General features: G+C 46.3%; 2 protein-coding genes across 10 annotated transcripts in view; one reads left to right on the forward strand and one right to left on the reverse strand.

Annotated features, from left to right (window-relative positions):
* The window catches only part of HHAT (hedgehog acyltransferase), a 317,507-nt gene extending 310,189 nt beyond the window's left edge, over window positions 1-7,318 (forward strand). For 6 of the 7 annotated variants that reach the window (XR_011498115.1, XM_070497278.1, XM_014834831.3 and 3 more), the window contains one exon: window positions 6,042-7,021. Coding sequence is in view for 6 of the 7 variants with exons in the window: in XM_014834831.3 (XP_014690317.3) it covers window positions 6,042-6,133 (92 nt within the window). In the remaining variant the exon portion in view is untranslated. Of the gene's footprint in view, window positions 1-6,041 lie in introns of all 7 variants that reach the window. The other variant, XM_070497285.1, reaches the window with a different exon arrangement.
* Window positions 7,319-10,143: 2,825 nt separating this feature from the next.
* Window positions 10,144-19,266, reverse strand: part of KCNH1 (potassium voltage-gated channel subfamily H member 1) — a 370,873-nt gene continuing 361,750 nt past the window's right edge. For 2 of the 3 annotated variants that reach the window (XM_014834830.3, XM_014834829.3), the window contains exon 11: window positions 10,144-15,992. In XM_014834830.3, coding sequence (XP_014690316.1) covers window positions 15,135-15,992 — 858 coding nt within the window. In that variant the 3' untranslated portion in view covers window positions 10,144-15,134. The remainder of the gene's footprint in view (window positions 15,993-19,266) is intronic. The other variant, XM_070497276.1, reaches the window with a different exon arrangement.

The following is a 19,266-nucleotide window of genomic DNA, read 5'->3' on the forward strand; positions in this document are numbered from 1 at the left end:
GGCTGGCCTCTGCTGACATGCTTTTTGTTCCTATAAATCAGCTTGCATTTTATATAAATGGAATAATACAGTTTGCATTATTTTGTCAATGGCTTCTTTCACTCAGCACAATTTTTTTTTATTATGGTAAATTATACATAACATAAAATTTACCATTTTAACCATTTTTGAGTGTACGGTTCAGTGGTATTAAGTATGTTCACATTGCTATGCAACCATTACCACCATCCATCTCCAGAACTTTTTCTTCATGCAAAACTGAAACTCTATACCCATTAAACACTAACTCCCCACTCCCCCCAGCCCCTGGCAACCACCATTCTACTTTCTGTCTCCATGAATTTGATTATTCTAGGTACCTCATATAAGTAGAAATTATACAGTATTTGTTCTTTCATGATGGCTTATTTCATTTAGCATAATGTCTCCAAGGTTCATCCATATTGTAGCATGTATCAGAATATGCTTTTTAAGGCTAAATAATATTCCATTATATGTATATACCACATTTTGGTTATCCATTCATCTGTCAATGGACACTTGGGTTGCTTCCACCTTTTGGCTATTGTTAAGTGATGCTGCTGTGCACATGGGTGTACACATCACCCAATCTTTTGCTACATGGGATACAGATCTCTCTTCTAGTTCTTGCTTTCAATTCTTTTGGGTGTATATGTGGCAATTCTATATTTAATTTTTTGAGGAAGTTTCATACTGGTTTCTACAGTGGCTGCACCATTTTATAGCATTACCTTTTTGTTTTTGAGGAAGATTAGCCCTGAGGTAACATCTGCTGCCAATCCTCCTCCTTTTTGCTGAGGAAGACTGGCCCTGAGCTAACATCTGTGCCCATCTTCCTCTACTTTATGTGTGGGACGCCTGCCACAGCATGGCTTAACCACTGTGCCACTGGGCTGGCCCTACAACATTACCTTTTAAACAACATTTTTCATTACACCTGCTTCTTGTTCTGATTATCCCTTCACTTTCCAGAAAACTGATTCGACATATCCTTTGACTTTGCATGGCCCTGTGTGATGATGGTCTTTTCCTTCACTGTCCTGAGCCTCTGCCTTTCCAGTCCTTTCAGACTGATGTAATTGCTCAGAGACTTGCTCAACCATAATAACCTCAAGTAAAATTACACTGCTTGCTTTCTATTAGCAATAGTCATTTTCCTCAGTGTCCTACTTGTTTCTCATTAGCTGTAGTTATTATACAACTCACCAATATCCTGTTAACAGTATCATGGTACAACCACCTACATCCTATTAACGCCATGTAGTATACCACCTACATTGGTCCTTTTAATTGAATCTATTGTGCTATACATCCTACTTCTCTGCATTTAGCTTTATCTGTCGAATAGTCTGTCCTATTCACTATGTTACCCAATCTTTTGCAACTGCTGTCTAACTTGCTAGCATTCTGTTCATAATATCTTCAATGCTGCCTAGCTGTCGTCTGTTAAAACTGTTCACCTATTTTGATCTTGTTAGGTCCAGATATCAAAAGCCGACTAGGGAGGCTGGACTCACGGTCAAGTGGTTAAGTTTGCGCACTCTGCTTCAGTGGCCCAGAGTTTTGCCAGTTCGGATGCTGGGCACGGACCTAGCACTGCTCATCAGGCCATGCTGAGGCGGCATCCCACATAGCAGAACCAGAAGGACCTACAACTAGAATATACAACTATGAACTGGGATTTGGGGGGAGAAGAAAAAAAAAGCCCACCAGGAAGCTACACACATTATTGACTCTGGGGTCCCAGCTGTGAATGTTCAGGGTGTACAGGGGGCTTTGGCCCTAAAGTACCCTCTTAAGAAGCAGCTGCTACTTTTTTTTTTGGTAAGTAAGATTGGCCTTGAGCAAACATCTGTTGCCAATCTTCCTCTTTTTTTACTTTTTTCTCCCCAAAGCCCCAGTACCTAGTTGTATATCCTAGTTGTAAATCATTGTAGTTCTTCTACGTGGGATGCTGCTACAGCATGGCCTGATGAGCAGTGCGTAGGTCTGTGCCCAGAATCTGAATTGGTGAAACCTGAGTTGCTGAAGTGGAGCATGGGAACTTAACAACTCAGCCATGGGGCCGGCTCCCGGGATCTTTTACTTTGACCAATAGCAAACTGCCCATCAGGCTCTATGAGCCACGTAAATGGAGTGTGTGTGTGTGTGCACACGTATGCATGCATGCATGGGGTCAGGGATGTGGGGCTATGGGCATTGTTTGGACTCTGGGGACTGGAAAACCTGGTGAGAATGGAGAGCACAAAAGACAAGACAGAGTGGGGAAAGGCCCCGGGGGAAAGAGGACTGCAGGATGAGGTCAGTGCTCATTGGCAGGACAGAACCTTTTTGACGCCATCATTTTTGTTAATGGCAGACGAGCCTGGATGACCGTGCATCATAGCAACCCTCAGAAAGTTGCCAGAACGACAGCTCATCCCAGTTTCTTTTCAGTTTTATGGTCCTGTGTCCATCTGAGCCCCGATGAAGAGGAGGCTCTGCCCCAAGCACCCTGCACACACATGTTTGCCACCTCAGTGCTTGGTTAGCAGCTGCCACAGTCACAGACCTGGTGCCTACAGGCAACCTCCAGAGGGTGATGTCAATGTCTAGGATGATGTCAAAGTCTAGGACAGGGCCAGCCACGTGGCAAATGCTCGTGAAGCATTGGTTGAATACTGTGGAAGGGTGACTTGTGGAATCTGTCTTTTCCTTGTCATCACATATCTTACTCCTGAGGAAAGGAGGAGGGGCCCTTGGCAGCCATCTAGTGTACCCTGGGGTTACTATCTCTAGGAATACTTGTGCATTAAAAAGGCCAGCAGGAAATCTGAGGTGGCCCTGTAGTAATCCTTTGCATTTCTGAGACACTTTTTAAAAGCACTACCAAATCTGTTGTCTTCTTTTATTTCACGTGCCTTTATTTATTTTTGGCCTCCCATCATGTAGATGGAGAAACTGAGACCCTAGTAGAGTCTCATAGTAGAGTCAGGATTACAAGTCTCCTAACTGTTGCCTAGCTGGCTTTCTGCGTGGCGTACGGTAACATTAGGGAGAATTTTCAGGGCCCAGCTGTGGTCCAAACTGAGCATGTATATGTCTCACCTCTGGGCAACATTGGGGACATTCTCCTTTATAGTTCTATGTGCTTGACAGAAGCTTTCAGAGAGATGTCCCTTAACAGCCACAGGGCCAAGCACAGCTGTGCAATGCCCGAGGCCCAGCTTTGTGTAAATGAAACATCCCCATTCTCCCACTTCCGCAGCCAGCCTCTGGGTTCTGTGTTGACCAAACACCTGCTGATGCCTCACCCTAAACACAGCTGAAGTCTGGCACTGCTTCCTGTGCCTGAAGCCCCCTTCCCTATTCCTGCTCCCTGAGCCCACTGAGGAGAGGTGTTGACAGGTCCTCTGGCATCTGTGTCTGAGCCACAGAGGTGAGAGATTTAAGGGCCTCCAGGCAGGATGGGTCCATCTTGAAGCTTGAAAAAGTACCTGGTTGCACTGGCCTGAATAGTGCCCTCAGAATTCATGTGTACCTGGAACGTCAGAATGTGACTTCATTTGGAATAGGGTCTTTGCAGATGTGATTAGTCAAGCATCTTGAGAGGAAGTCATCCTGGATTTAGGGTAGACCCTAAATCCAATGACTGGTGTCTTTATAAGAGGAGAGGACACAGGGATACGTAGGGAAGAAGGCCATGTGAAGACGGAGGCAGAGACTGGAGTTATGCTGCCATAAGCCCAGGAATGCCTGGGGTCACCAGAAGCTGGAAGAGGCAAAGAAGGATTCTCCCCTGGAGACTTTGGAGGGAGCATGGCCTTGCTGACACATTGATTTCAGACTTCCGGTCTCCAGAAGTGTGAGAGAATAAATTTCTGTTGTTTGAAGCCACTACGTTTGTGGTGATTTGATCCAGCAGCCACGGGAAGCTAATATACTGGCTGACTAGCAGACAGGAGGTGGGACTGTAGGGCTGGTCCTGGAGCCGGCTGTTGGGGGTCCTCTGTGCCCCTCATGTCTTTGGGCTTCAGGGCCTGGGAGAATTCTTGTGCCAAGCCGGTCTCAGGAGCAAGTTGGAAACAGGAGTTAGGAGGAAGACCAGGGCTTGACCTGCCGTGTCGTCACTCTGATCTTGGTGGATGACGTCTGAGCCCGCTCACCACCATTATTACCACCTTTCTTTAGGGCCCACCATAGGCCAGGCACTGTGCAGGTCTTTACATCATTTCACACAAGCCTTATGTCTTAGCTCAGGCCGCTGTAAAAAATACCATACACTGGGTGGCTTAAACAACAGACATTTATTTCTCATAGTTCTGGAGGCTGGAAAGTCCAAGATCAAGGTGCTGGCTGATCTGGTTCCTGGTGAGGACCCTCTTGCTAACTTGGAGATGACCATCTTCTCACTGTGTCCATATATGACCGAGAGAGAGACAGAAAGAGAGGACGCAGAGTCTCTGGTGTCTCTTCTTATGAGGGCACTAGTCCCATGATGAGAGCCCCACCCTCATGACCTCATCTCAACCTATTTACCTCCCGGAGGGCCCCCCTCCACATTTGGGATTAGGACTTCAACATAGCAATTTGGTTGGGGGGGGACACCATTCAGTCCATGGCACCTTCTAAGGACACTATTAAGTGAGTTACTCTATCCCACCTAGTTTTACATTTGAATTCATTAAGTTGCTCAAGGTTACACAGCTGGCAAGTGGCAGAGCCAGGATTTGAACTTGGGTCTAATCCCACTTCAGAGCCTGCACACTTTCCCACTCTGCTATACTGATTGAACCTATGTCATATTAATAATTACAGCAGCTAATGGTTGGCATAGCAATACGAGAGCCTGCCAGCATCATAACCTTCATTGGCTCCCCACTTCCCCCTCCCTACTTCTGTCCCTACCCTGCCTGTCCCCCGCTGTGTGGTAACCACATCACTTTATCCCTCTTTCTTGGATAGCCAGTGATGTGCACTCTTGAGGTGGTCTCTGGTAACTTGTCCTTGTCTCTTTCCATCTGACAAACTCTTACTCATCCCGCATGGCCCAGTTTAAATGTGCTCTGTTCACTTCATTATCTAGCACGTGTTCCATGGCTCATAAATCCCAGTGATGTGTGTTTGTCTTTTCCAAGCTGGAGTGGGAGCACCTTTGACACAGGACTAGATGTTTTTATTTTGGCAGCTACTACCTTCCACAGCACCTCTGGCTCTCCAAAGCCTCCAATAAATGTTTGAATAAGTGAAACATGGAGAAGAGATGGAGATCATTATGTAACAAATATTAAAAAAAGAAGAAGAAAGAAAAGAACATCAGATATTCTAAGACAAGTACTTATAGAAGGAGCCACTAAAAGCTTAGAGTTTTGAAAGCAAATGTTAAATTTAGGCTTTCCCTTCTGTGTGCTTACAGATGGCACTCAATTCAATATCACAGTCAATCTATATTTTGAGATTTACTATGGGTCTCATGGACTTGTTCTTTTTTTTTTTTTAATTTTTTCTTGTGAAGAAAATTGGTCCTGAGCTAACATATGTTGCCAATCTTCCTCTTTTTGCTTGAGGAAGATTGTCACTGAGCTAACACCTGTGCCAATCTGCCTCTATTTTATGTGAGATGCCACCCCAACATGGCTTGACAAGTGGTGATAGATCCGTGCCTGGGATCCAAATCTGTGAACCCTGGGCCACTGAAGCAAGCACACAAACTTAACCACTATGCCCCTGGGTCAGCCCCTTTTCTTCTTTTTTGATTATTAGCTGCTTTAGTCTTCTAAATATGAATTCTTCAAAAGCTTTTCCTATTTCTAAACATAATTTGCATTTGTGTTAGCACAGCCCTCATTTTATGCTGACCCCAATGGGAATGTAGAGTTCAACCTGCTGATGTTCCAGGCAGAACAAGCTTTCCGGGAGGCATGTGTCAGTGCGTAAACTGAGGCCCATGGTGTTTCTCCAAAGGGGGAAAGCTTTCACCTGTGGGAGGTCCCACCCCAGGCATTTCTAACCATTCTTTCATCTCTGTCCTTCCCCTGCAGGCTGGCCGTGGGTGACCCTCTCTGTCCTGGGATTCCTGTACTGCTACTCCCATGTGGGCATTGCCTGGGCCCAGACGTACTCCATGGACTAATGCCACCAGGCCAGGCCAGCCTTGGCTGCCGGTCTCCAAAGCAAATGGTGCTTCACCCTGACCTCGGACCCCAAGATAACCTCCAAGGGACCAGTGCTTGATCTGCTCATCTTTTGTTGAAGTTACCTCACTCCAAGACTGGAAGCTTGAGCTCTCATAGAAAATTGACAACCAGAGAGTCTTCTAACTTTGGGGACTTACAGATCACTCCCTCAGCCCCATCATTTCCTGTTGAGTAAGCTGGGGCCCAGAGCAGTAGAGTGTCTTGCCCAGCTGCACATGGTGACGTTGTGGTCTAGAACCTAGTCCCAAGGGCCCTTCAGATTCTTTCTCCTTTACCAAGAATTAAATGTAATGGATATTTCTTAATTGAGGCACAGAAATCCTGATTAGTAATAGGCCTCTCTCCCACTGGGCAGTATTTCTGAAACATTTTGGTGACATTTAAGTGACCCCTTCCACAGGTCCGGCAGTGTAGTCTCTATAATCAGTACTGGGGTTTGAGCTTCACACTTCAGCTGCTTAGCAAGGACGTGACAAAGCCACAGCTGTGTTTCTAGTTATCCAAAGAAGATAGACTGTGTTGTGTGGCATTCCAAGGAGCCAGCAGTCAGTACCCAAGGAGACCTGTTCTCTGAACTTCAACAGGGTGGTCTACATTCGGCTGCTTGTTTCCTAGATTTGCAGAGAAGTATAAACATGGCAGTTCCTCTACCTGACAGTTAATCATTTGTCAATAAAGAAACAGAATTGAGGGGCCGGCCCAGTAGCACAGCAGTTAAGTTCGCATGTTCCGCTTTGGCAGCCCAGGGTTCACTGGTTCAGATCCCGGGTGCGGACATGGCACCACTTGGCAAGCCATGCTCTGGTAGGCGTCCCACATAGAAAGTAGAGGAAGATGGGCACAGATGTTAGCTCAGGGCCAGTCTTCCTCAGCAAAATAGAGGAGGATTGGTGGCAGATGTTAGCTCAGGGCTAATCTTCCTCAAAAAAACAAAAAGAAACAGAATTGAAAAAACCAGGGAATGGTGTATCCACAGACAGGTGCTACCAGGCAAGTCACAAAGGGGAAGGATGGTTTCCTGAGGTCTTCTCTCTCCACGCAAGTCCCAACGGTCATCTTCCCACTCAGTGGTTTATGTTGTTTTGTTTCAAATAAAATGGAGCCTTTTCTATCATAGATAATTCACATTTTTGTAGAATTATTTTGAATACTTTTTGAGGAAAATGTCTAAAATCTGAACACACTTAACTCTTAATTATTCACTACTCTGAAAAGATGCTGACAGCCCACTAATGGCCTCAAGTAGTAGATAATTTAGAATACTTCTCTTTGGCTTTGGAGTTTTTTTGAGAGGGCAAAGGGTAAGTAAAGAAGCTTTAAAATTTGAATCCATGGTGTACCAAATTATGAGAGAACTTAGAACATCTCAAGCACATGAATTAAATTGTTAAGTGGCCCTGGTCTGTGCCACCCTGTCCAATATTACTTGGTATTGTCCTTGTGTCTTGGATGTGGTTATTAACTCAATGAGCTATAAACTCTTAGAGTGCAGGACCAGTCATTTTGCTGACATCCTTTCTTCCTAGCCACTCTTCTTGGAAGAGAGGGGATGGGACCAGATGTGGATGATATCAGGTGGGCACATACTGTGTTAGCTGCAGCAAAGGACAGAGGCCAGAAGGGGACAGGCAGATGGGGGCAGCGGTTGCCTCAGCAACAGGCTTGGTAAAGGTGGAGACACAGGCAGGTGATTTGGGAGTTTTAAGGTGCTGGGAAGTTTTAAGGAGGGGATGAGGCTGGGGAAGAGAGAGCACTCAAATGAATACAGTGAAGCTTCATGGACTAACACTAATTCAGGATTCGGGGTCAACCAGAGGGAGTTTGGCTGAAGTTTACGTGGAAGGAAAGGGCTTGCTCAAGAAAAAAGGGAGCATGAAGATGATTGTAGGGAAGTCTCTAGTGTACATATATAAATAATGCAAAGGATTTTGAACTCTTCAGAGATACCATTTATATAAAAACAAACAGGCTTATTCGTTCATTAAACTGTATTGGAAATGTCAGTGAATATATTTGAAAGTGATAATTCTGAATTTCTTTTAAGCCGTTAAATGATTTAGAGTGGTTCTCAGGAATTAGTAATTGATTCCTGTGTTTAGCTATATATTTGAGGCCTGATTAACCAACATGTGGATTATCCAGAACTGTTGTTTTCTTCCTTGAACCTCTTGCTATTCCCCAACTGTAATATGAAAATGATAACATCTCCCTTCCTGCATATGAACTAAAATCGTAGAGTTGCTTTAAGTGAAAGACTCTTGAGGTGCCTCACAGACAGAACAGTTCCAGCTGAGGAACATCTGACATGTCACTTCCCCTAGTCATTAGCTCTGGGCAACTTCAGGCATGGGGCCAGGAATCAACTAGACAGGGGCCCAAGGTCACTTCCTGCCCGAGGATCTTCTGACCCCAACCTAGCTATGTAGGCAAGCCGAAGATCTCCAAGCATGATTGCCAAGACAGTCCCCACGGAGGCAAGCAGGACGTCTGAAGGACAGCCAAGTCCCCATCATTTTGACTAATTCTTGGGACCATCCAAGAAGACTTAAAAATATTTTAGTATTTCTTCAGATTAATTTGTTTGAAGTGACAGCAGAAAACCTTTTGTTCTATTAAAGACTGCCGACCTAGAAAGGAAATATATCAATCATATATATAATCGTATAATGATCTATACATTGAGAGGATAGTAATTTAGTGGGAGGGGTGTTCCCTTTAGAGAAATTGAGACTGCTCAGTTGCTTATTTAAAATAATAATTGTTGACTAAGTATAAGAAATTAACCATAATATAAAGACTTTGTTTTCTAGCAAAGGTACCAGAATGTGTCATACGAGGGCCAACTACTGAGAAGCCAGATTATCTTGATAGCCCTGGCCTTTTTTTACTGCATGATGAGAAGCCTCTCTGGGGCCTTTCTTCAGGAAAATTGTTTTATTTTAAAACAAACCAACAGAATCCCTCTTTTTTAAAAGTTGAAACCCATTTGGCACCCAAAATGTATACTCTATTACTTGGGTCTGTATTACTAGTCCTTTTGACTAATTATAAAAATATTAACAAAAAGATCTTTTTCGACATTGAGGATATCTAAAGAATGTAACATCTAGTGCTTTATTAGGTAATACTTTTGAAATGAATATCAATCATTTGGAATTTTAAACATTATCACCCTTAAATTATTTTTATTATGGTTTTCTGCAATGTAATTAAATAACAGCATATGGGGAGAACATCATTGAAAAAACTGTGGCCCTCTGAGATCAAGCATGGCTTGCAGATCACAGGTTCCTCATCCGTGAATGAAGTTCTACTGTCTGTCAAGAGTTCCATTTTTGAAACGTGGTCCATTGGTGTTAAATAAAAACTCAAGTTAGCGGTACTCTGGAGAAGCTTGCCATGAGCAGGAAGCAATACCTATTAAAACCATAACAGAACTGAAACAGTGCTGATCAGAACTCATATTGTTGACAGTGAGTCATTCCAAAAAGATTCAGTTATGTTTTTACACTATATTTTAAAAGGCAGGGAAGCATTAATATATCTTATGCAAATTTCAATCCAAATTGTTCAAAATAAAAATGATCACTTCTAAGCAAGAGGTCAGTTTCAGAAATGTGTTAAGTGAACGTGTCATACCACAATTTTCCGGTGATGCCAGTTTTTGAAGGGATCTCTGGACATTTGTATAGCAGATACAGCTCTATTTCAAGATCATATGGCAAAGCACCTTCACAGCCATACTCTCACTATGCAGTACTTGGACACACAATCTTGGTGTCTCTAGAATTTTAGCTTTCCAAAAACCAAAGTTATAGGTTCTATCCGAATTAGACCTCCCAAGCTCTGGAAAAGGAAAAGAAAGTACCATCCTTGCTCTGTCATCTCAGGTTAGAACACCCACTTCAATGCCTTGAAATTATGTAAGGAAAGGCGAAAGCAAGTATCGTGTATAAAATAGTTTATTACCATAATAAATAAAATTAAACTTTTTTTTTACAAATATCATTTGTGCTTGTTTAAAAATGTTGAGAAGGAAATATCATCAATGGAGGGGTCCACATGTTCCTCTTAACATTCCCAAGCTGCAGACATACAGTGGAGTTCCTGGCAGCATCCTCAGCTGACCACAGAAATAGCATCAGCTCATTTGCACTTCTGTTTATTCATGCTCATTTGGACAAAGTGACAGATGCAAAGGAAAAAGAAGGATTTGGTGGGACTTAGTGGAAAGAGTGTTAATATAAGGAGAAGCCCCAGAATGATGAACTGCTCATGAGTAGAAGTGTCCTTGTGGTGTTGGCAAAATGTCAGATGTGGACAGTCTCCAACTGATGCACAAATACAGCGTCTGAATATTAAGAGAATACATTCATTGGGGGGTTGCATTCTTTCTTAACATAAAAGCAGTTTATATCCTGATACAAGATCCGTGAACTTCTCGATGAACAACTAATGGACCTGTTGGCTGACTCGGATGTCACACATAAAGAGACAATGGCTCGAAGAAAAGTTTAATGGTGGGCAGGGAGGGCACCCACCAGGTCCGGCACCTGTGGGGTGTTCAAGTCCAGTTCTAGAGGTTCCAGAAGAAGTCTGATATGCTCGCATGAGAATGAAGTTTCATTTGAAACTAAGCTGCAGGCAAATTCACATCAATTCTTTTGAACGGTGGGTGGAAATTAAAACTTGTCCACGTGAACACCTTGGATGAGAAAATGGTGCTTTCTCTGATGGCTGAAGTCAGTGCTGAGATGACAGTGAAATCTCCTCCAGTTGGAGGGCACAAGAGCTGGTGAAGGTCATTTTTATTGAAGCGAGCAAGAAGGCAGTACGATGATTTAGTGACAGAAGAGTCGCTGGGGCCCTGAGTGTGCCCTCAGCGGGCCTCCTCTTTAAGCAACACCATGTGAGGAAGGAGGAGAGGAGAAAGAGTGTTGGCAGCTCCATCACATTTGGAGTTCCATTCAAGGGTCTTAAGGCTAAACATCTTTATTGCAAAACACCATACAATCTACTCATCAAATGCACATCAACTTGTCTCTCCACCAGGGCTCCTAAAATTTCCCAGGGGGTGCATGTGCTATATGGTGGTCAATGCAACAGGGAGATGAGGCTCTTCCTACACCTGGTATTCCTAAGGCATTCATTTAGTCCCCTCACAGACTGGGACAAAAAGTTTGACAGTTGGCTTAATACTTTCACCTTCCACCTGAGGATTCAGGAGAAGCAGCTTGCTGGATGAGGTGGTGTGGAGTGCATTTTTACTCTGAGCTGTGCTATCTCCACTTCTCAAAGAGGATTCCAGGAAAAGGCCTGATGTCTGGCCAGCAACAGCACATGGGATCTAGAAGGTTGAGGGTAAAACAGACCCGGGAACTGATAACAAGAAATGGAAACAGCTTTGAAACACTTGGGCCCCTCACTATTAACACATCAGAGTTTTTTAAAGCCACTGGTTGCCTACTACTAGCTATAAACTCTTTGCACACAGATTTAATCTGTAGTCCAGAATATAAAGAACGGTCTTATAAAGAACCAAGCCAGCGGGTATGAGTGTGAGGGAAGGAGATGGTTGACGGTGGAGACATCAGAATTGTGCACTCAACCAGATGGCTGCCTCCCTTTCCTTCCTACGGGAATCTTGTCATACCCAGGGGAGGAGCCCTTGTGGGTATATGGAAAGGTGGCACTCATTGCTGGAAACAGTGCCCTCCACCAAGACCAAGCACACCACCTTGTTGACCATCTTATTCGGTAGACTCAACCCTGACTCCCAAACCTCCATCACTAGGGGAGAGCATGTTCAACAAGCAGCAGGACCTCTGACTTCAAAGCAGCCTGTCAGGATACTCTCGGGGAAATGCAGCCTCCCTATGAAGGCCACTCAAAGTAAGGAGTTTAAGCAAGAGATCAAGTAACCAGCAATTACTGGGCAATGGTATAAACACATCACTTCCCCTTCCCTCAAAAAGAAAAAATTAGCTCAGGTAAATCTAGATCTCTCAGCATAACTTTTCCAAAGTCTAAATCTTGGGTCCAATACCTAATAATTTTGTGTTTCCCTAATCTCTCTTCAGCCACCAGATATCGGTTTAGAGTGGAAGGTTCAGTCAGAGGTATCTGAAGCTCACGGTCCTTGCTCGGGAACCCAGAGCAATGCCTGGGCAAGAGTAGGTAGTCGGCACAAAGCAGCTGGGGGCTAAGTGCATGTCACAAAAATGGAAGGAGAGAAGATTTGGCTCATTTAAAAAATGTTCTTTCAGAGAAAACAAGGATAAAAAAAATCCCTAAAATCCTTAAACAGAGAAGAATAAAAGCATATACAGCCACACTTGTGTGCTCTCACCGTCACCCACAGGAGCACGTGTTGTGGGCTCTGCGACCCCGAGATGAGCAGATCTGGGCTTCCAGTCACGAGCCCAGTTCAAACCCTGGCAGTCAATCCAGAAGTACAGCCGTGAAGCTTTATTTTTCCCCCCAAACAAGTCTGGACTTCAAAGCCTCATTCATTGAATCTTGGCCCCTCCGACACAGACGGGGAGTCATTCTTAATAGACACCGGTACCCCTCAGGCAGAGCTGGTGGGGAGGAGAAGGGCCTCTCTACACTGGCCTGCAGGATGCTGGATGGGAGCCTGTCATCAAGTCCCCGGAGAGTGGGGCAGGTGCTTCTGAAGCTGGATGTTGGAGTTATTATGGCCCTTGCCTGCCTTAAAAGTAGTGGGCCCTAAACTTTAGAGGCAGGTTAAGGAGCATGTTTAAGGAATGGCAAACTAGAACGGTTCAGGTGCAGCTGGCAGATGGGGTTCCAGATATTCCACAGCCTCTATCCCGAGGACTAGTTGGAAGCTTCTCAAGTTAAAGAGGCTGAAAGCCCCATGGCTTTATCTAGAGTCACAGTCATGACTCGGCCTTGGGAAATTTCACTTCCTCTTCTTTGCTGCCACCTGAGGCTGAGTCTAATAATGTCGCAGCCTCCAGAAGCCAGGGGCCAACCCAGTAATCCTCACGTGAGAAGCTGCATGAGTGTGCAGGCCCTCAGGGGAAGGACCTGCCCTTGACCTCCAGACTCTGCTCTGTGCCAACCCTGGGAGCCAGGAGAGGACACCCCCAACTCTGCACAGACCACTCAGGGCAAGACCTGGTCATGCCATGGCCACGAAGCAGTACTAAAAGGACAGGTGGGCCCGGACAGGAGGCGTTCAGAAATGCTGGATGTCTTTGGTTGGGCAGGTCCCGACCTGTTAGGGTCCCTTCACTACTGAGGGAAATCAACGCTGGGGTCCAGAGTCTCTGCAACAAAGCAATGCAGTAACACAGAAGGTCAGCGCCCTGGATGATTCCACGCTGTCACTATTGTGCAGGTCACCTGCTCTCCTGGTTTCACTCTCTCAAAGCTGAGGTTTGAGAGCTGAACTTCCAACCTTGCTTGTCAATTTTTAGGGTCCTGACCTCTCTCTGCAGGGCACACACTGGGCTAGCTCCACTACACTTGGAAGAGAGCACTTCTTTTTCTCTTTTTCAGATGCCATTAAAAGAAGCCCAAGTACACGAATAACCTGACCCTAGGTGACTACCAGGCAGTGGAGTGTCCCCAAATTTGAATGGCCCATAGGTGGCTCCATGATCATCGTTCTGAGCTCGGAGCTTCCCTGGGACCTCAGCTCCATGGCCACCTCTCTCTGTCACCTTACAGAGACCATTTAAAAACCCACTGCCCCATTCTCTTTCTCCAGCTCCTGAAGTAAGTACAATCATGGCCCTGTGTCTTTTCATGGTTTCTCTTGAAGTCCTACTGACTTTAGTAGGAGATGAAGGGATTAGCTTTATAATAAGGCCAAGCATGGCTCCCAAGTGTCCTGTAATGACTCCATGCAGTGGACAAAGTATAAACTTCTGAAGAACAATCCCAATGAGAATCATAATATAAACATAGCACTTGCTACAATCGTTTTTCTGAGGTTGTATGTGTGTGTCTGCTTTGCTAAAAAAGCAACTCTGGGCTCATCACCCTTCCTGCCGATGCCCCATACCCTGAGGAATGCCACAGGAACACTTGGGAGGAGGTTGAGAAGGAAAAGAAGGAAAGGGGCCTGTGCCATGAGGCCAATGGCATGGAGCAGGGCCAGAGAGACATCCGGGACCTCCAGAGCCCTCCCCATCGGCTATCCCACAGGAGTGGGCTGCAGACCACAGCCCAGAGAATCTCTGGATCCCGAGGGCCCCTCTCCAGCTCTTACACTTGACTCACCTCTTTTTGGGAAATGAGACCTGAGGATTCCCGGCTCTAAGTGTCTATGGGAGGCACTCACAGCACCTCAGCTGCTTTTTGGCCTTAACCATTAGAGACAGAAAGTTGAAGGGCTCTACCCTCCGTGTCCCTCAAGCTCCCCTTGTCCTGAGCTTGTTACAAATGACTACTGTAGGAAAATATACAGTGATGTCAGACACAGGCTGTCCAAGGAGTGGGAATGCTGGGAAATCCTGTGCCCACCGCAGTCTTTGGGGTTCTTGGCGGAGGAGCCCAGCAGGGTATATATACGAGGGGTTCTCCGGTGCCCTCCCACCAATCCCAAAATGGCTGCAATTCTTTTCTGGTAGTTTTCATCTTTTACAAATATCATGGCAGTAAAAAATTAAAAATGAAGGAAAATACCCTTTAGACAGCACGCCCCCTCTTCCAAAATTGTGCAGAGACAGTTCAGACACAGCTGCCATCTTGCAGGGTGGTGGCACACTCCTCTTTCTTTATCTTTTCCCAGATATAGAAAAAGAGAGACAGCATGCCCAAGCGATGGTCCCACTTTGATTTTCTGTCAGGAAAAGCTTACTTGGAAAGTTGTTGGTTGTGTAGGGGTGTGTGGTGGGGTGGTGTCTAGGGCAGGGCTATATGTTTTCATGTTGGATATCTTTTTTTTTTTTTTTAACAGACCTCTCAGCTCGCTCCAAAAATGTCTCTCTCTGATTCTGGGGACTGGGGCCTCGATATTTCAAACAGCTCCTGGGGAGACTGAGAGGATCTTCTGGAAGTTAATATCCTGAGTATCTCAGAGAGCTGTTTCTCAATATTTGTCATTTTGGTATTCAAGGCCTTGATGTCCTCCTTCAGCTCATGTTTCACCTCTAGGACGGTGGCCTGCAGCGTCTGCTCAGGGATGGGGTAGAAAGAATGCTTGACCTCTGCCAAGATGGGGCTCCGGTCCTGAGGGCTCCTGGCCTCACCGACGTTGTCCAGACGTAAGTCGCTCTTGGTGATGCCGCTGTCACACGAGTCTGTCTTCTTCAACGTGGCCTCGCCTGACGCCTTTGTTCTCTCGGGGAGCGTCTCCATGGATTCGGCCTTGGACACCTTGTTCCAGTCCTCACCCTTCCCGCAAGCATCCTTGAAGCGGGTCCAGCCTTTGCGCTTGGCGCAGTCGCCCCCGGCCCCCTTGGGGCCCAGGCACTCGGACCCGGGCGCGTGCAGCTTGGCGTGGTCAGACACCCCGGAGGCGGAGGCCACCTGGAAGGACACGGGCGTGGCGGGGCTCTCGCGGACGGTGACGACGCTGGCCTTCACGAGGCTGTGGTTGGCCGAGGCGTGCTCCATGAGGACATTGCCCTTCTCCACGTCCAGGTCGTCCAGGTCCCGGCCCCCTCTCTCCGCGGCCAGCCTGGCCTCCTTCTGCTGTCGGAACCTCTGGAAGAGTCGCCGGACTGGGTGGTCCGGGGGCAAGATCAGCGGAGCCTCGTTCTTCCGTTTCATGCGCTCTTCTTCCTCTCGTTTCACATCGCTGATCTTCCGGAACACGATCTGGAGGGAGACAGAAGGACACGCTGTGTTAAGTGCGTGGTGGCGCCAGCAGCAAAGCCCAGCCCCTCTGCCTATCACAGCTCTCTGCTTCCAGCCCCCCAGGGGCTGAGGCTCACAGTATGTTCACATCCCTACGAGGCCTCCCAGGGCTTTACTCAGTGACTACCATCACTTTCCTTTTCTTGACATTCACTCAGCTTTCCAACAGCAAGGAATTTACTTTTACTGTCGTTCTATTCAAAAGGAACAAACCCCCCACCTCTCCATCCCCACCTGCCAGGAGGTGGGGACTGTCCTGGCCTCTGAGCCCGAGCCCCCTTTAACCCATCCTTGCCTGCAATTCTGAATCACCTGGTGAGCTTCTTAAAGATCATTCTTCTGACCCCAACTCTGACCTATTGCATTAGGCTCTCCAGACGGGAAGCCCTTCAATCTGTAACTTGAAAAGCTCTCCAGGTGACTCTGATGCATGAAAGTTCAAGCACCTCTGGTCTACACCACATTCCAGGGCAAGAAAATTCAGCTGAGTCCCCAGGCAGGGCCACAGGGAAGAATGCCATTGCCACCTGCAGATCAGGACCCTAAGTGAATGCGGTTGGCTGTGAAAAGTAAAAGCTAGTCTCCCACGGAAGACCTTCTTGCCCTCGGGGAGCTTACAGGGAAGAAAGGCCCGTGACCTTGCACACAAACTCATCCCAACAATAACAAACACTTGGACAATGCTTTAGAGTTTGTAAGGCACTTTAATATTACTTCATGTACTCCTTACACAGCACTATAAGGTCACTGGGACACATACTATCTCCATTTTAGAGAAGAGGAAATCAAAGCTCAGAGTAGCTAAATGTCACATAACAGACAAGTTTCCTATAAGGGACTTGTACCCAAGCCATCAAACCCCAGATCCATTAGATGTCCAACAGGTACTTCCTGACGATGACCACGCTTCCTGCGGAGCATGGACAGTCAGCAACACAGTCTCGTGGGTCTGGCTCTGCGTGCAGCATAAGCCACATCTTACAGGGCCAATGTCGGATTATGGGAAAGTCCTGTAATTTCTGGCTTATATTGCAAGTGGCAGGTACACTCAGGGACGTGTTTGACTCATCCCTTATCTGAACTTGGGGGAAGCAACCTGCAATAGGTTGTCTTTTTTACGTAAATCACTGGTTTGAGGACCAGAGATATTGAGATCATTGAGAAGCAGAGGAGAGGCCTGTGTAAGGGAGAGTGGCAGGTTTTCCATCCTCACAATCTGCAATCCCCTGTGCCCTGTGCAGGCAGCCTCGGACCAACCCAGAAGCTGCCCCAGGACCCTAGGGTTTGGGGAGGTACATATGGTAGGATGCCAGGAATGTGGGCTTTGGAGTCAGACAGAATTAAGTCCCACCTCTGCTACCTAGCCTTGTGACCTCAGACAGGTATCTTAACCTCTGTCCCCCAGTTTCCTCCTTAAAAAGTGGGGAAAATCCCTACTTTTCCAACTTGGTGTAAGGGCGGCACAAGATTCCTTATTTGAAAGCACGGGCCCACTGTAGGTGCTTAAAATGAATCCTCCTGCCCCCGCCCCTTCAAGGCATCTGCCTTTTTTACCTCTAGGCACAGATGATACATAACTCACCCTGACTTCTCCAGGAAGTCCCCCCTGCCCAGAGAGGGGTGGCACCACTCATTATGTTCTCAGGTATGACTGACAATATGGTCATTTTGTAGTGCCAATAAATACATAGGAACCCAGGAAACATTGAACTGCTTGATGCCAGCGATCAATCAGCAAATGGGTAGCAGACAGAAGGCTCACACCTGTCATCTGACTTCCCCATCAAAGTTCCGGTCACTGGGTGACTCTACACTCGGGTCACTAACAGGTGGGAGGATGCAGCTGCCACCCCTCTTGCCACCTGGTTAAATCTTCAAGCCACATTATTTGGGATGCAGTGTGTGGCTTTCTGACCTCCACTGGGCAGCATTTCTCCCATCCCCACCCTGCCCAGCTGTGATATTATAACTCTGTCCCCACTGGTCCTCTTCAGCCGTACTCCATCTGCTCCTTAGTCTAGCCTGCAGATCCCAGCCAGGGGGCTCAGGAGAATCCTGTCCACTCTGGAGAGAAACCCAACTGAGGGCATCACTGGGATGGAGGGATGGTGACAAATAGAATGATTAAGACCCTTTCTGCCTGTTCCCCCAGTGCTCTTAGTTGGCAGCCTTCCACCTCCGTGCCTCCCTCTGCTCATGCTGTTTTCTGTTCTGGGAATGGCCCCTGCTGTCCATAGGATATGCAGATCTTCCTCACACCAAGGCCCTGCTCAAACAGCACCTCCTCCAGAAAGCCTTCCCTGATTCCACAGAGTTCTAAGGTGTCCTCCCTCCTCCCAACTCTAACAGCCCTTGCTATGCTCACACCACTCCTGTGGCCCAATTACTCTCGATCTCGTGTCCATTTGTAGTACAGATACAAACTATTTCCTCCCCCACTCACATCCCTTCTTAAAAAATGGAGGGGGGAGGATTGCTCTGGTTCCCGCCCTTCATTCTGTGGGACATCGACTCTTGTCAGTATCCCCTCTTTTTCACGGAGCTAGTTTGGGTGGGGTTCCCTTCCTTGTAAGTAACAATTCCAGAACAAGATAGCAGTTATTTACATCTATATCTTATCCCCTCTGAAACTGTCCTGAGCACCTAGTCACATTGTATCTTTTAGTTTTTAAAAAATTTATTTATTGCCTACCCGAAGAGAGCCAGTATGGTCTATTCACGATTTCCCTCACTTAGAATGTGGCTGGTACCTAGAAAGCCTTCAGAAAATATTTGTGGAATGAATGAATAAATGAATAAGTGAAGAACAGATAAATATGAGCTAATGAATCAATGGGAGAATGTCTTCTGCCTGAAAAGATGCAATCACAGAGGTCATAATCAATGTTATAAAGGGAACTGGCTCAGAACACACACGGTCCTCTTGGCAAGTCTCTCAATCAAAGGTCAGGGGCAGCCCTTGAGACTTTAAATGAGATGTTTTAGGATTAAAGAAAATGAAGTATTTCTTCAGATATCGAAGAGTCAACAAAAAACTTATACCAAGAAGTTGTGCAGTGGAATAGACCAGTAGGTTTCCAAAGGCATAATATGCATTCATGGTGAACATCTGTGAGCGGAAGGGGTAACTCCTCCTTGAGTGCCTGAATATACTGTGCTCTTCAACCAAATGTCCCATGGGTCAGAATCCTGGCCTGACCCAGGCAGCATATTCAGATGTTGTGGCCACATCATC

This window comes from Equus asinus, chromosome 25 (assembly GCF_041296235.1).
Source record: "Equus asinus isolate D_3611 breed Donkey chromosome 25, EquAss-T2T_v2, whole genome shotgun sequence".
Taxonomy (NCBI): domain Eukaryota; kingdom Metazoa; phylum Chordata; class Mammalia; order Perissodactyla; family Equidae; genus Equus; species Equus asinus.